This window comes from Oncorhynchus kisutch, linkage group LG27 (genome assembly GCF_002021735.2).
Source record: "Oncorhynchus kisutch isolate 150728-3 linkage group LG27, Okis_V2, whole genome shotgun sequence".
NCBI classification, from domain to species: domain Eukaryota; kingdom Metazoa; phylum Chordata; class Actinopteri; order Salmoniformes; family Salmonidae; genus Oncorhynchus; species Oncorhynchus kisutch.
In genome coordinates, this window is record NC_034200.2 from 40,164,256 (window position 1) to 40,181,699 (window position 17,444).

Genomic DNA, 17,444 nt, shown 5'->3' on the forward strand with positions numbered 1-17,444 from the left:
AACATATACTCAAATATTTACAAAAATCTGAGGGGTGTACTCACTTTTGTCATATACTGTATATATTTATATATATATATATATATTTATGTTTATATATTTATGTTTATATGTACCATATACAGTGCATTCAGAGAGTAATCAGCCCCCTTGACTTTTTCCACATTTTGTTACGTTACAGCCTTGTTCTAAAATGGATTAAATTGTTTTTTCCCTCATCAATCTACACACAATACCCCTTAATGACATCACAATACCACTTAATGACATCACAATACCCCTTAATGACATCACAATACCCCTTAATGACATAACAATAACCTTTAATGATAAAGCAAAAAATATGTTCTTAGAAATTAATTATCACATTTACATAAGTATTCAGACCCTTTACTCAGTACTTTGTTGAAGCATCTTTGGCAGTGATTAGTCTTGAGTCTTCTTTAGTATGATGTTACAAGCTTGGCAGACCTGTATTTGGGGAGTTTCTCCCATTCTTCTCTGCAGATCCTCTCAAGCTCTGTCAGGTTGGATGGGGAGCGTCGCTGCACAGCTATTTTCAGGTCTCTCCAGAGATGTTCGATCTGGAGGTCTTGCATTGTCTTGGCTGTGTGCTTAGGGTCGTTGTCCTGTTGGAAGGTGAACCTTCGCCACAATTTGAGGTCCTGAGCGATCTGGAGCAGGTTTTCATCAAAGATCTTTCTGTACTTTGCTGTTGGCTCTCCTGTTGGATCTGCAAACACACACACACACACACACACACACACACACACACACACACACACACACACACACACACACACACACACATTGTTGTCCCCTCGAACACTGATGCAATCAAGGTCAAGCCACTTTAGTATTTAAACCTGTCAATTTTATTTTTGCCTAACCCTGCGTTTTGAGAGCTAACCCCTGTCTGTGTTTCAACAGGGTGGACGCAAGTTCCCTATGAAGGCCACTAAATGACCATGTACCACTAAAACTACATCTAACCTGCTGTGTGTTTCAACAGGGTATTGGTGGATGCGAGGCCCCTATGAAGGCCACTAAATGACCATGTACCACTAAAACTACATCTAACCTGCTGTGTGTTTCAACAGGGTATTGGTGGACGCGAGGCCCCTATGAAGTCCACTAAGCCGTGGAACAACAGACGCTTCATTGGGACCTTCGACGTGGAGAACACCACTAAAGGAGACTCAGGACGCTACCGATGCATAGTCCACTCTGACAGAGGAGTCGGAGTGTCTAACTATGGAGAACTCACCATAAAACGTAAGTACTATAGTGTCCAACTATGGAGAACTCACCGTAAAACGTAAGTACTATAGTGTCTAACTATGGAGAACTCACCGTAAAACGTAAGTACTATAGTGTCCAACTATGGAGAACTCACCGTAAAACGTAAGTACTATAGTGTCCAACTATGGAGAACTCACCGTAAAACGTAAGTACTATAGTGTCCAACTATGGAGAACTCACCATAAAACGTAAGTACTATAGTGTCTAACTATGGAGAACTCACCATAAAACGTAAGTACTAGTGTCCAACTATGGAGAACTCACCATAAAACGTATGTACTAGTGTCCAACTATGGAGAACTCACCATAAAACGTATGTACTATAGTGTCCAACTATGGAGAACTCACCATAAAACGTATGTACTATAGTGTCCAACTATGGAGAACTCACCATAAAACGTATGTACTATAGTGTCCAACTATGGAGAACTCACCGTAAAACGTAAGTACTATAGTGTCCAACTATGGAGAACTCACCGTAAAACGTAAGTACTATAGTGTCCAACTATGGAGAACTCACCATAAAACGTAAGTACTATAGTGTCCAACTATGGAGAACTCACCATAAAACGTAAGTACTGTAGATCTCAGTCATTCTCCTCCAAAACCTTTTAAATGACATTGTGGTGAATTTTGAAATGGAACCCACAACAGAACTGAAATAGCCTCAACATTCCCACGACCTTCGTAGAGCAATGAGCACAAGACATATACACAACCAGGAAATGATTCAGACGTTGTTTTCCAGAATATCCTCAAAGACGAAAGAAAGCCCCAACGAGGTTAAATATAAAAAACAGCCAGAGAAGAGGTGAAAGAAAGCCCCGTCGAGGCTAAATATAAAACAGCCAGAGAAGAGGTGAAAGAAAGCCCCGTCGAGGCTAAATATAAAACACAGTCAGAGAAGAGGTGAAAGAAAGCCCCGTCGAGGTTAAATATAAAACACAGTCAGAGAAGAGGTGAAAGAAAGCCCCGTCGAGGTTAAATATAAAACACAGCCAGAGAAGAGGTGAAAGAAAGCCCCGTCGAGGCTAAATATAAAACAGCCAGAGAAGTAAAGGTTTATGTTGATGTGTTCCCTAGTGGACTGGGATGTGTGTGTTCTCTATAAAGTCATGCCCTTGAACGAGCGGAGAGGCCTGACCCATTCTAACCTAAATGATGATACAGACCCATTCCACCCTAAAGGACAAGGCAGACCCATTCCACCCTAAAGGACAAGGCAGACCCATTCCACCCTAAAGGACAAGGCAGACCCATTCCACCCTAAAGGACAAGGCAGACCCATTCCACCCTAAAGGACAAGGCAGACCCATTCCACCCTAAAGGACAAGGCAGACCCATTCCACCCTAAAGGACAAGGCAGACCCATTCAACCCTAAAGGACAAGGCAGACCCATTCCACCCTAAAGGACAAGGCAGACCCATCTTCTGCTTCCTGCTTCTTCCTGTCTTTTGCTGCTCAACAACATCAGCCATAATACTCCAGAGATGGGCGCCGACAGAGATGGCCGCCTCGCTTCGCATTCCTAGGAAACTATGCAGTATTTTGTATTTTTTTACGTGTTATTTCTTACATTGGTACCCCAGGTAATCTTAGGTTTCATTACATACAGTTGGGAGGAACTACTGAATATAAGAGCAACGTCATCTCACCATTATTACGACCAGGAATATGACTTTCCCGAAGCGGATCCTGTGTTCTGCCTCCCACCCAGGACAATGGATCGGATCCGATCCATTGTCAGTATAGAGACAAAGTAGAGTCGCAATTCAACGGCTCAGACACAAGAGGTATGTGGCAGGGTCTACAGTCAATCCCGGAAGAAAGAAAACCAGCCCCGTCGCGGACCAGGATTTCTTGCTCCCAGACAGACTAAATAACTTTTTTGCCTGCTTTGAGGACAATACAGTGCCACTGAAACGGCCCGCAACCAAAACCTGCGGACTCTCCTTCACTGCAGCCGACGTGAGTAAAACATTTAAATGTGTTAACCCTCGCAAGGCTGTAGGCCCAGACGGCATCCCCAGCCGCATCCTCAGAGCATGCGCAGACAAGCTGGCTGGTGTGTTTACGGACATATTCAATTAATCCTTATCCCAGTCTGCTGTTCCCACATGCTTCAAGAGGGCCACCATTGTCCCTGTTCCCAAGAAAGCTAAGGTAACTGAGCTAAACAACTACTAGCACTCACTTCCGCCATCATGAAGTGCTTTGAGAGACTAGTCAAGGACCATATCACCTCCACCCTACCTGACACCCTAGACCCACTCCAATTTGCTTACCGCCCAATGACGCAATCGCAGAGAATGCTGTTCATTGACTACAGGTCAGCATTTAACACCATAGTACCCTCCAAACTCGTCATCAAGCTCGAGACCCTGGGTCTCGACCCCACCCTGTGCAACAGGCTATTGGACTTCCTGACGGGCCGCCCCCAGGTGGTGAGGGTAGGCAACAACATCTCCTCCCCGCTGATCCTCAACACTGGGGGCCCCACAAGGGTGCGTTCTGAGCCCTCTCCTGTACTCCCTGTTCACCCATGACTGCGTGGCCATGCACGCCTCCAACTCAATCATCAAGTTTGAGGACGATACTACAGTGGTAGGCTTGATTACCAACAACGACGAGACGGCCTACAGGGAGGAGGTGAGGGCCCTCGGAGTGTGGTGTCAGGAAAATAACCTCACACTCAACGCCAACAAAACAAAGGAGATGATTGTGTACTTCAGGAAACAGCAGAGGGAACACCCCCCTATCCACATCGACGGGACAGTAGTGGAGAGGGTAGTAAGTTTTAAGTTACTCGGCGTACACATCACAGACCAACTGAATTGGTCCACCTAAACAGACAGCGTCGTGAAGAAGGCGCAGCAGCGCCTCTTCAACCTCAGGAGGCTGAAGAAATTCAGCTTGTCACCAAAAGCTCTCACAAACTTCTACAGATGCACAATCGAGAGCATCCTGTCGGGCTGTATCACCGCCTGGTACGGCAACTGCTCCGCCCACAACCGTAAGGCTCTCCAGAGGGTAGTGAGGTCTGCACAACGCATCACCGGGGGCAAACTACCTGCCCTCCAGGACACCTACACCACCCGATGTCACAGAAAGGCCATAAAGATCATCAAGGACAACAACCACCCGAGCCACTGCCTGTTCACCCCGCTATCATCCAGAAGGCGAGGTCAGTACAGGTGTATCAAAGCAGGGACCGAGAGACTGAAAAACAGCTTCTATCTCAAGGCCATCAGACTGTTAAACAGCCACCACTAACATTGAGTGGCTTCTGCCAACACACTGACTCAACTCCAACCACTTTAACTTGTTATGGCTGCAATCCCGATATTGGGATAAGTGGCATCAACAACCGCTGAATAGCGCTACATATCCCTTTAAATCCAGCAAAGGGAGGCTATGGAACATGGCGTTTTCAAAATAGAGGCCACTTCCTGCTTTGATTTTCCTCAGGGTTTCGCCTGCAATATCAGTTCTGTTATACTCACAGACAATATTTTGACAGTTTTGGAAATTTAGAGTGTTTTCTATCCAATACTAATAATAATATGCATATATTAGCAACTGAGACTGAGGAGCTGGCCGTTTACAATGGCCACCTTTTCATCCAAGCCACTCAATACTGCTCGTGCAGCCATAAAAAGTTAATAATGGAAATTGATGTAAAAATATATCACTAGCCACTTTAAACAATGCTACCTAATATAATGTTTACATACCCTACATTACTCATCTCATATGTATATGTATATACTGTACTCTATATCATCTATTGCATATTTAGGTAATACATGTATCACTAGCCACTTTAAACTATGCCACTTTGTTTACATACTCATCTCATATGTATATACTGTACTCGATACCATCTACATCTGGGGCGGCAGGGTAGCCTAGTGGTTAGAACCTTGGACTAGTAACCGGATGCAAGTTCAAACCCCCGAGCTGACGAGGTAGAAATCTGTCATTCTGCCCCTGAACAGGCACTTAACCCATTGTTCCTAGGCTGTCATTGAAAATAAGAATTTGTTCTTAACTGACTTGCCTAGTTAAATAAAGGTCAAATAAAAAATCTTGCCTATGCTGTTCTGTACCATCACTCATTCATATATCTTTATGTACATATTCTTCATCCCTTTACACTTGTGTGTATAAGGTAGTTGTTGTGGAATTGTTAGGTTAGATTACTCGTTGGTTATTACTGCATTGTCGGAACTAGAAGCACAAGCATTTCGCTAAACTCGCATTAACATCTGCTAACCATGTGTATGTGACAAATACATTTGATTTGATTTGAACCATTGAGGGCAAGTAGGGGGCATTACCACACACACACACACACACACACACACACACACACACACACACACACACACACACACACACACACACACACACACACACACACACTCAGAGGAACCTCTCTCATACCACCCTCCTCTTCTCCCTGCAGTTTGATATGAATTTATGGACTGAGTGTGAAACTAAATCCAGCATGGCCTCTTCCCTTCAGCCCTATAGTCCTGTAATGGCCGTGTATATTTCTTCACCTCAGTCTGCCTGCCCTGTCTATTGAATTTACTAGCCTGACCTTTTTTTTTGTCTGGCAGCTTCGTGTTTGATTGATAGGTTTAATCCAGTGTGTCTGGATGGAGGGGTGTCAATCATGTTATAACGACCCCGTCCTCAGAGTTTTACACAGAGAGAGATTGGAAGACAGAGGGTGTCGAATGATATCCTTATTCCCTACGGACCCCATAGGCCCTGGTCAATAGAAGTGCACTACTAACCCCATAGGCCCTGGTCAATAGAAGTGCACTACTAACCCCATAGGCCCTGGTCAATAGAAGTGCACTACTAACCCCATAGACCCTGGTCAATAGAAGTGCACTACTAACCCCATAGGCTCTGGTCAATAGAAGTGCACTACTAACCCCATAGGCCCTGGTCAATAGAAGTGCACTACTAACCCCATAGACCCTGGTCAATAGAATTGCACTACTAACCCCATAGGCTCTTGTCAATAGAAGTGCACTACTAACCCCATAGGCCCTGGTCAATAGAAGTGCACAACTAACCCCATAGGCCCTGGTCAATAGAAGTGCACTACTAACCCCATAGGCCCTGGTCAATAGAAGTGCACTACTAACCCCATAGACCCTGGTCAATAGAAGTGCACTACTAACCCCATAGGCCCTGGTCAATAGAAGTGCACTACTAACCCCATAGGCCCTGGTCAATAGAAGTGCACTATAAAGTGTCCAATATATTGTGATAGACAGTGTTTATTTTGTTTAACCTCTATTTTAACTTGGCAAATCAGTTAAGAACAAATGATTATTTACAATGAAGGCTTACCCCAGGCCAACTGAACAACACTGGGCCAATTGTGCGCCGCCCTATGGGACTCCCAATCACGGCCGGTTGTGATAGAGCCTGGAATCAAACCAGGGTGTCTGGAGTGACGCCTCTAGCAGTGAGATGGAGTGCCTTTAGACCGCTGAACCACTCGGGAGCCCAACATTTCAGTGGTGTGTTCATGGAGAACTTAGGGTGTAATAATATACTGTCCTGTAGGCACTCAGTAACATACTCGGCAACATACACACAAATATCTGCGTCACTAGAGATTGGTCGTTAGATACAAATCAGGATTTTTTTTCTCCCCCTAACAAAAAGTCAAGTGTGTTTCATAAAAACCCCTGGATAATATTGCAGTCAATCATGTGATATAAATCAAGGCATATACATACTGCAGGTAACCTAGTAGTGAAGACAGTTGGGTCAGTAACTCTGCAGGTAACCTAGTAGTGAAGACAGTTGGGTCAGTAACTCTGTAGGCAACCTAGTAGTGAAGACAGTTGGGTCAGTAACTCTGCAGGTAACCTAGCAGTTCAGACCATTGGGTCAGTAACTCTGCAGGTAACCTAGCAGTTCAGACCATTGGGTCAGTAACTCTGTAGGTAACCTAGCAGTTTAGACCATTGGGTCAGTAACTCTGTAGGTAACCTAGCAGTTAAGACCATTGGGTCAGTAACTCTGTAGGTAACCTAGCAGTTAAGACCATTGGGTCAGTAACTCTGTAGGTAACCTAGCAGTTAAGACCATTGGGTCAGTAACTCTGTAGGTAACCTAGTAGTGAAGACCATTGGGTCAGTAACTCTGTAGGTAACCTAGCAGTGAAGACAGTTGGGTCAGTAACTCTGTAGGTAACCTAGCAGTTCAGACCATTGGGTCAGTAACTCTGTAGGTAACCTAGCAGTTAAGACCATTGGGTCAGTAACTCTGTAGGTAACCTAGCAGTTAAGACCATTGGGTCAGTAACTCTGTAGGTAACCTAGCAGTTAAGTTCTTTGGGTCAGTAACTCTGTAGGTAACCTAGTAGTGAAGACCATTGGGTCAGTAACTCTGTAGGTAACCTAGCAGTTAAGACCATTGCGTCAGTAACTCTGTAGGTAACCTAGCAGTTCAGACCATTGGGTCAGTAACTCTGCAGGTAACCTAGCAGTTTAGACCATTGGGTCAGTAACTCTGTAGGTAACCTAGCAGTTAAGACCATTGGGTCAGTAACTCTGTAGGTAACCTAGCAGTTAAGACCATTGGGTCAGTAACGCTGTAGGTAACCTAGCAGTTAAGACCATTGGGTCAGTAACTCTGTAGGTAACCTAGCAGTTAAGACCATTGGGTCAGTAACTCTGTAGGTAACCTAGCAGTTAAGACCATTGGGTCAGTAACTCTGTAGGTAACCTAGTAGTGAAGACCATTGGGTCAGTAACTCTGTAGGTAACCTAGCAGTGAAGACAGTTGGGTCAGTAACTCTGTAGGTAACCTAGCAGTTAAGACCATTGGGTCAGTAACTCTGTAGGTAACCTAGCAGTTAAGACCATTGGGTCAGTAACTCTGTAGGTAACCTAGCAGTTAAGACCATTGGGTCAGTAACTCTGTAGGTAACCTAGCAGTTAAGACCATTGGGTCAGTAACGCTGTAGGTAACCTAGCAGTTAAGACCATTGGGTCAGTAACTCTGTAGGTAACCTAGCAGTTAAGACCATTGGGTCAGTAACTCTGTAGGTAACCTAGCAGTTAAGACCATTGGGTCAGTAACTCTGTAGGTAACCTAGTAGTGAAGACCATTGGGTCAGTAACTCTGTAGGTAACCTGGCAGTGAAGACAGTTGGGTCAGTAACTCTGTAGGTAACCTAGCAGTTCAGACCATTGGGTCAGTAACTCTGTAGGTAACCTAGCAGTTAAGACCATTGGGTCAGTAACTCTGTAGGTAACCTAGCAGTTAAGACCATTGGGTCAGTAACTCTGTAGGTAACCTAGTAGTGAAGACCATTGGGTCAGTAACTCTGTAGGTAACCTAGCAGTGAAGACAGTTGGGTCAGTAACTCTGTAGGTAACCTAGCAGTTCAGACCATTGGGTCAGTAACTCTGTAGGTAACCTAGCAGTTAAGACCATTGGGTCAGTAACTCTGTAGGTAACCTAGCAGTTCAGACCATTAGGTCAGTAACTCTGCAGGTAACCTAGCAGTTCAGACCATTGGGTCAGTAACTCTGTAGGTAACCTAGCAGTTTAGACCATTGGGTCAGTAACTCTGTAGGTAACCTAGCAGTTAAGACCATTGGGTCAGTAACTCTGTAGGTAACCTAGCAGTTAAGACCATTGGGTCAGTAACTCTGTAGGTAACCTAGCAGTTAAGACCATTGGGTCAGTAACTCTGTAGGTAACCTAGCAGTTAAGACCATTGGGTCAGTAACTCTGTAGGTAACCTAGCGGTTAAGTTCTTTGGGTCAGTAACTCTGCAGGTAACCTAGCAGTTAAGACCATTGCGTCAGTAACTCTGTAGGTAACCTAGTAGTGAAGACAGTTGGGTCAGTAACTCTGTAGGTAACCTAGTAGTGAAGACAGTTGGGTCAGTAACTCTGTAGGTAACCTAGCAGTTCAGACCATTGGGTCAGTAACTCTGTAGGCAACCTAGCAGTTAAGACCATTGGGTCAGTAACTCTGTAGGTAACCTAGCAGTGAAGACAGTTGGGTCAGTAACTCTGTAGGTAACCTAGCAGTTCAGACCATTGGGTCAGTAACTCTGTAGGTAACCTAGCAGTTAAGACCATTGGGTCAGTAACTCTGTAGGTAACCTAGCAGTTAAGACCATTGGGTCAGTAACTGTAGGTAACCTAGCAGTTAAGACCATTGGGTCAGGAACTATTTTGGTAACCTAGCAGTTAAGTTCTTTGGGTCAGTAACTCTGTAGGTAACCTAGCAGTTCAGACCTTTGGGTCAGTAACTCTGCAGGTAACCTAGCAGTTAAGACCATTGCGTCAGTAACTCTGTAGGTAACCTAGTAGTGAAGACAGTTGGGTCAGTAACTCTGTAGGTAACCTAGTAGTGAAGACAGTTGGGTCAGTAACTCTGTAGGTAACCTAGCAGTTCAGACCATTGGGTCAGTAACTCTGTAGGCAACCTAGCAGTTAAGACCATTGGGTCAGTAACTCTGTAGGTAACCTAGCAGTGAAGACAGTTGGGTCAGTAACTCTGTAGGTAACCTAGCAGTGAAGACAGTTGGGTCAGTAACTCTGTAGGTAACCTAGCAGTTCAGACCATTGGGTCAGTAACTCTGTAGGTAACCTAGCAGTTAAGACCATTGGGTCAGTAACGCTGTAGGTAACCTAGCAGTTAAGACCATTGGGTCAGTAACTCTGTAGGTAACCTAGCAGTTAAGACCATTGGGTCAGTAACTCTGTAGGTAACCTAGCAGTTAAGACCATTGGGTCAGTAACTCTGTAGGTAACCTAGTAGTGAAGACCATTGGGTCAGTAACTCTGTAGGTAACCTAGCAGTGAAGACAGTTGGGTCAGTAACTCTGTAGGTAACCTAGCAGTTCAGACCATTGGGTCAGTAACTCTGTAGGTAACCTAGCAGTTAAGACCATTGGGTCAGTAACTCTGTAGGTAACCTAGCAGTTAAGACCATTGGGTCAGTAACTCTGTAGGTAACCTAGTAGTGAAGACCATTGGGTCAGTAACTCTGTAGGTAACCTAGCAGTGAAGACAGTTGGGTCAGTAACTCTGTAGGTAACCTAGCAGTTCAGACCATTGGGTCAGTAACTCTGTAGGTAACCTAGCAGTTAAGACCATTGGGTCAGTAACTCTGTAGGTAACCTAGCAGTTCAGACCATTAGGTCAGTAACTCTGCAGGTAACCTAGCAGTTCAGACCATTGGGTCAGTAACTCTGTAGGTAACCTAGCAGTTTAGACCATTGGGTCAGTAACTCTGTAGGTAACCTAGCAGTTAAGACCATTGGGTCAGTAACTCTGTAGGTAACCTAGCAGTTAAGACCATTGGGTCAGTAACTCTGTAGGTAACCTAGCAGTTAAGACCATTGGGTCAGTAACTCTGTAGGTAACCTAGCAGTTAAGACCATTGGGTCAGTAACTCTGTAGGTAACCTAGCGGTTAAGTTCTTTGGGTCAGTAACTCTGCAGGTAACCTAGCAGTTAAGACCATTGCGTCAGTAACTCTGTAGGTAACCTAGTAGTGAAGACAGTTGGGTCAGTAACTCTGTAGGTAACCTAGTAGTGAAGACAGTTGGGTCAGTAACTCTGTAGGTAACCTAGCAGTTCAGACCATTGGGTCAGTAACTCTGTAGGCAACCTAGCAGTTAAGACCATTGGGTCAGTAACTCTGTAGGTAACCTAGCAGTGAAGACAGTTGGGTCAGTAACTCTGTAGGTAACCTAGCAGTGAAGACAGTTGGGTCAGTAACTCTGTAGGTAACCTAGCAGTTCAGACCATTGGGTCAGTAACTCTGTAGGTAACCTAGCAGTTAAGACCATTGGGTCAGTAACTCTGTAGGTAACCTAGCAGTTAAGACCATTGGGTCAGTAACTGTAGGTAACCTAGCAGTTAAGACCATTGGGTCAGGAACTATTTTGGTAACCTAGCAGTTAAGTTCTTTGGGTCAGTAACTCTGTAGGTAACCTAGCAGTTCAGACCTTTGGGTCAGTAACTCTGCAGGTAACCTAGCAGTTAAGACCATTGCGTCAGTAACTCTGTAGGTAACCTAGTAGTGAAGACAGTTGGGTCAGTAACTCTGTAGGTAACCTAGTAGTGAAGACAGTTGGGTCAGTAACTCTGTAGGTAACCTAGCAGTTCAGACCATTGGGTCAGTAACTCTGTAGGCAACCTAGCAGTTAAGACCATTGGGTCAGTAACTCTGTAGGTAACCTAGCAGTGAAGACAGTTGGGTCAGTAACTCTGTAGGTAACCTAGCAGTGAAGACAGTTGGGTCAGTAACTCTGTAGGTAACCTAGCAGTTCAGACCATTGGGTCAGTAACTCTGTAGGTAACCTAGCAGTTAAGACCATTGGGTCAGTAACTCTGTAGGTAACCTAGCAGTTAAGAACATTGGGTCAGTAACTGTAGGTAACCTAGCGGTTAAGACCATTGGGTCAGGAACTATTTTGGTAACCTAGCAGTTAAGTTCTTTGGGTCAGTAACTCTGTAGGTAACCTAGCAGTTCAGACCTTTGGGTCAGTAACTGAAAGGTTGCTTGTTCAAATCCCTGCACTGACTAGTTGAAAAATCTGTCTGTGTTCTTGAGCAAGGTAGTTAACCCTAATTGCTCTGGAGTGTCTGCTAAATGGCTTCGAAGTCAAATACATAAACAATGGGCTCTGTGTTCTATGGAGAGTTCAAATGAATGCCGGACCAACTCATAGAGCCCCGAGAATATTATCCCTTTTCACCATGGCTATAATTTAACACATTTGCCTCTAGAAATGTTTTCAACATCCACTGAAGTAACTAGCAAGTTTACTAAAATAGCTACAATAGTTGACTTGGTAACCAAAGCAGACTAGTTTAGTTAAACCAAACCATTAGTCCTTGCTTGCTATTATGATAAAAATGCCAAACTTGTTTTCAATTCGACTTTTTCTTTCAGAAGCAGTTGAAACATAGAACATTTAGATTTCTAGCGTTATTTTTATCCCGTTTCAAATGGTGCTTCATGATCTGTCAAGAATTCAGTTTAGAACTCAATCCAGTGCTCTCAATTGAACCCACTCTGTCAATGAAGAAAACTGTATTTTTCACAGTCGTAAGTGTCTCAAACAAACCGTCTGTATCTCATCTCATTGTAGCAGGCTTTAAACATTGTGTTAACTCCGGGTATGCCTGGGAAATCCTACTCAGTTGTGTATTCACCGTAACCATGCATTATGATCTGAGATACTCCTTTTTCTGACAACTCATCTTCTCTCTCTCTCTTTCTGTCTCTCCTCTCTCTCTCCTTCCTCTCTCCATATCTCTCTCTCTTTCTGTCTCTCCTCTCTCTCCATCTCTCTCTCTCTTTCTGTCTCTCCTCTCCCTTCCTCTCTCCACCTCTCTTTCTGTCTCTCCTCTCCCTTCTTCTCCAGCTCTCTTTCTGTCTCTCTTCTCACAGAAGTTCCAAAAGAATAAAGTCATATATATTATGTATATACAGTGTATAACGTTGCATTGCAAATAGTTAAAGTACAAAAGGGAATATAAATAAACATAGAGGTTGTATTTACAATGGGCCTCCCGAGTGGCGCAGTGGTCTAAGGCACTGCATTGCAGTGCTAGCTGTACTATTAGAGATTCTGGCTTTGAATTCTGGGCGCAGTGCACGCCAGGTGTAAGGTGTTTTCTCCTTGGTGCGCCTGGCTTCCGGGTTAAGCAGCAGTGTGTGTTTCGGAGGACGCACGGCTCTCGACCTTCGCCTCTCCTGAGTCCGTACGGGAGTTGCTGCGATGGGACAAGACTGTAACTACCAATCATATCTACCAATTGGGGACAAAAAGGGGTAAAAAAAACTAACAATTAAAATAATGAGTATTTACAACGGTCTTTGTTCTTCACTGGTTGCCCTTTTTTTGTGGCAACAGGTCACAGATCTTGCTGCTGTGATGTCACACTGTGGTATTTCACCCAGTAGATATGGGAGTTCATTAAAATTGTATTTCTTTTCAAATTCTTTGTGGATCTGTGTAATTTGAGGGAAATGTGTGTCTCTATATGGTCATACATTGGGCAGGACGTTAGGAAGTGCAGGTCAGTATCCACCTCATTATGTGGGCAGTGAGCACATAGCCTGTCTTCTCTTGTGTCACGACTTCTACTTCTGTTTATGTATGTTCGGTCCATTATTGTGTGCTCGGTATTACAACATGTTATTGGAATATTTTAGTAAAGTTACTTGTGTTACTCATCTCTGCTGTCCTGCGCCAGTTCTGCCTATGGCAGCCTTTCTCAATAGCAAGGCTATGCTCACTGAGTCTGTACATAGTCAAAGATTTCCTTAAGTTTGTGCCACAGTCACAGTGGTCAGGTATTGGGGCGATAGGGTAGCCTAGTGGTTAGAGCGTTGGACGAGTAACCGAAAGGTACAAATCTGTCGTTCTGCCCCTGAACAGGCAGTTAACCCACTGTTCCTAGGCCATCATTGAAAATAAGAATTTGTTCTTAACTGACTTACCTAGTTAAATAAAGGTAAATAAATAAAAATTCTGCCACTGTGTTCTCTCTGTTTAGGGCCAAATAGCATTCTAGTTGGTTGCGTCTATTGGGCTTGCTGTCTTGGGTCTCTGTGGGGTCTGTTTGTGAACAGAGCCCGAGGACCAGCTTGCTTAGGGGCTTTTCTCCAGGTGTATTTCTCTGTAGGTGATGGCTTTGTTATGGAAGGTTTGAGAATCACTTCCTAAAATGTTGTAGAATTTAACAGCTCTTTCCTGGATTTTGATAATTAGTGGGTATCTAATTCTGCTCTGCATGCATTATTTGGTGTTGTACACAGAGGATATTTTTGCAGAATCCTGCATCCAGAGTCTCAATTTGGTGTTTGTCCCATTTTGTGAATTCTTGGTTGGTGTGCGGACCCAGACCCCACACCATGAATGGCAATGGGTTCTGTAACTGATTCAAGTATTTTTAGCCAGATTCTAATTGATATGTCAAATTTTATGTTCCTTTTGAACATAAAAAAACGATACATACCTCAGCCTAAACATCATCTCCACAGGTAACTTCCACAAAGCTGTAAAAGAGCTGAGAGACAAGGCAAGAAGGCCAGGACCACAAATACAAATTCCATCTAGACACCGTTGCCCTAGAGCACACAAAAAAACGATACATACCTCAGCCTAAACATCATCTCCACAGGTAACTTCCACAAAGCTGTAAAAGAGCTGAGAGACAAGGCAAGAAGGCCTTGTCTAGATGGAATTTGTATTTGTGGTCCTGGCAACTGGACCTTTTTTGGAACACCATTATTCTTGTATTTTATTGAGATTTACTGTCAGGGCCCAGGTCTGTCAGAATCTGTGCAGAAGATCTAGGTGCTGCTATAGGCTCTCCTTGGTTGGGAACATATCTAGGTGCTGCTCTAGGCCCTCCTTGGTTGGGGACAGATCTAGGTGCTGCTCTAGGCCCTCCTTGGTTGGGGACAGATCTAGGCTGTAGGCCCTCCTTGGTTGGGGACAGATCTAGGCTCTAGGCCCTCCTTGGTTGGGGACAGATCTAGGCTCTAGGTCCTCCTTGGTTGGGGACAGATCTAGGCTGTAGGCCCTCCTTGGTGTGGGACAGATCTAGGCTGTAGGCCCTCCTTGGTTGGGGACAGATCTAGGCTCTAGGCCCTCCTTGGTTGGGGACAGAATTAGGCTCTAGGCCCTCCTTGGTTGGGGACAGATCTCGGCCCTCCTTGGTTGGGGACAGATCTAGGCTGTAGGCCCTCCTTGGTTGGGGACAGATCTAGGCTGTAGGCCCTCCTTGGTGTGGGACAGATCTAGGCTGTAGGCCCTCCTTGGTTGGGGACAGATCTAGGCTGTAGGCCCTCCTTGGTGTGGGACAGATCTAGGCTGTAGGCACTCCTTGGTTGGGGACAGATCTAGGCTCTAGGCCCTCCTTGGTTGGGGTCAGAAGCAGCAGATCATCAGCAGACAGTAGACATGGATTTTATAATGCCAACACGACTTTCCATCAATTTGTTTCGCAGACCCTTGTGCCAAATTGAGTCAAAAGCTTTTTTGAAGTCAACAATGCATGAGAAGACATTGCCTTTGTTTTTTGTTTGTCAATTAGGGTGTTCAGGATGAATACTTGGTCTGTCGTCTATCTCCATCTTTCTCCTTTTCCTTGTCATCTCTTTCTCTACCTCTCTCTCCATCCCCCCCTCTACTATCGTCCTTCATAACAATCCTCTGTCGTTCCTTCACCATGCCATGAGGAGACTGAATGGTTGATTATGTAGGATAATCACGTCTGCTTCACCATGCCAATGTTTCATTAGATTTGTGTGTGTGTGTGTGTGTGTGTGTAGAGAACACAACAACCCACAGCTGGTCTAAAAACCCTGTTGTACCTCCGCTCCGCTGTATCTCCACGGTCTCTGTGTGTGTCACCCTGGCTCCAACTACCTGGAGTCCTATGGCGCTGCATGGTGAAGTGTCTCTCTGTGGTGGTATGGGCGTGGTGGTGTGGTGGTGTGGTGGTATGGGTGTGGTGGTGTGGTGGTATGGGTGTGGTGGTGTACTGGTGTGGTGGTCTGCTGGTGTGGTGGTATGGGCGTGGTGGTGTGGTGGTATGGGCGTGGTGGTGTGGTGGTGTGGTGGTATGGGTGTGGTGGTGTGCTGGTGTGGTGGTGTGGTGGCATGGGCGTGGTGGTGTGGTGGTATGGGTGTGGTGGTGTGCTGGTGTGGTGGTATGGGTGTGGTGGTGTGGTGGTATGGTTGTGGTGGTGTGGTGGTCTGGGTGTGGTGGTGTGGTGGTATGGGTGTGGTGGTATGGGCGTGGTGGTGTGGTGGTATGGGTGTGGTGGTGTGGTGGTATGGGTGTGGTGGTGTGGTGGTATGGGTGTGGTGGTGTGCTGGTGTGCTGGTGTGGTGGTATGGGTGTGGTGGTGTGCTGGTGTGGTGGTATGGGTGTGGTGGTGAGCTGGTGTGGTGGTGTGGTGGTATGGGTGTGGTGGTGTGGTGGTGTGCTGGTGTGGTGGTATGGGTGGTGTGGTGTGGTTATGTGGTGTAGTAGGGGGAAGGGGGTTATGGTAACTAACAACTATAGTAGGTAGTTAGGGTAACTAACTATAGTAGGGGGTTATGTAACTAACAACTATAGAAGGGTTAGGGTAACTAACTATAGTAGGGGGTTAGGGTAACTAACAACTATAGAAGGGTTAGGGTAACTAACAACTATAGTAGGTAGTTAGGGTAACTAACTCTAGTAGGGGGTTAGGGTAACTAACAACTATAGAAGGGTTAGGGTAACTAACTATAGTAGGGGGTTAGGGTAACTAACAACTATAGAAGGGTTAGGGTAACTAACTATAGAAGGGGGTTAGGGTAACTAACTATAGAAGGGGGTTAGGGTAACTAACTATAGAAGGGGGTTAGGGTAACTAACAACTATAGTAGGGGGTTAGGGTAACTAACTATAGAATGGGGTTAGGGTAACTAACAACTATAGTAGGGGGTTAGGGTAACTAACTATAGAAGGGGGTTAGGGTAACTAACTATAGAAGGGGTTAGGGTAACTAACTATAGTAGGGGGTTAGGGTAACTAACTATAGTAGGGGGTTAGGGTAACTAACAACTATAGTAGGGGTTAGGGTAACTAACTATAGTAGGGGGTTAGGGTAACTAACTATAGTAGGGGGTTAGGGTAACTAACAACTATAGTAGGGGGTTAGGGTAACTAACTATAGTAGGGGGTTAGGGTAACTAACTATAGAAGGGAGTTAGGGTAACTAACTATAGTAGGGGGTTAGGGTAACTAACTATAGTAGGGGGTTAGGGTAATTAACTATAGTAAGGGGTTAGGGTAACTAACTATAGTAGGGGGTTAGGGTAACTAACTATAGTAGGGAGTTAGGGTAACTAACTATAGTAGGGGGTTAGGGTAACTAACAACTATAGTAAGGGGTTAGGGTAACTAACTATAGTAGGGGGTTAAGGTAACTAACAACTATAGAAGGGGGTTAGGGTAACTAACTATAGTAGGGGGTTAGGGTAACTAACAACTATAGTATGGGGGTTAGGGTAACTAACTATAGAAGGGGGTTAGGGTAACTAACTATAGAAGGGGGTTAGGGTAACTAACTATAGAAGG

At 44.9% G+C, this 17,444-nt stretch overlaps 1 protein-coding gene across 1 annotated transcript in view; it reads left to right on the forward strand.

Moving 5' to 3' along the window:
• Window positions 1-17,444, forward strand: part of LOC109884403 (receptor-type tyrosine-protein phosphatase mu) — a 505,693-nt gene that overhangs the window by 204,990 nt on the left and 283,259 nt on the right. Inside the window, exon 6 of the mRNA XM_031806763.1 lies at window positions 1,101-1,275. Within this exon, the coding sequence (XP_031662623.1) occupies window positions 1,101-1,275 (175 nt within the window). The remainder of the gene's footprint in view (window positions 1-1,100; window positions 1,276-17,444) is intronic.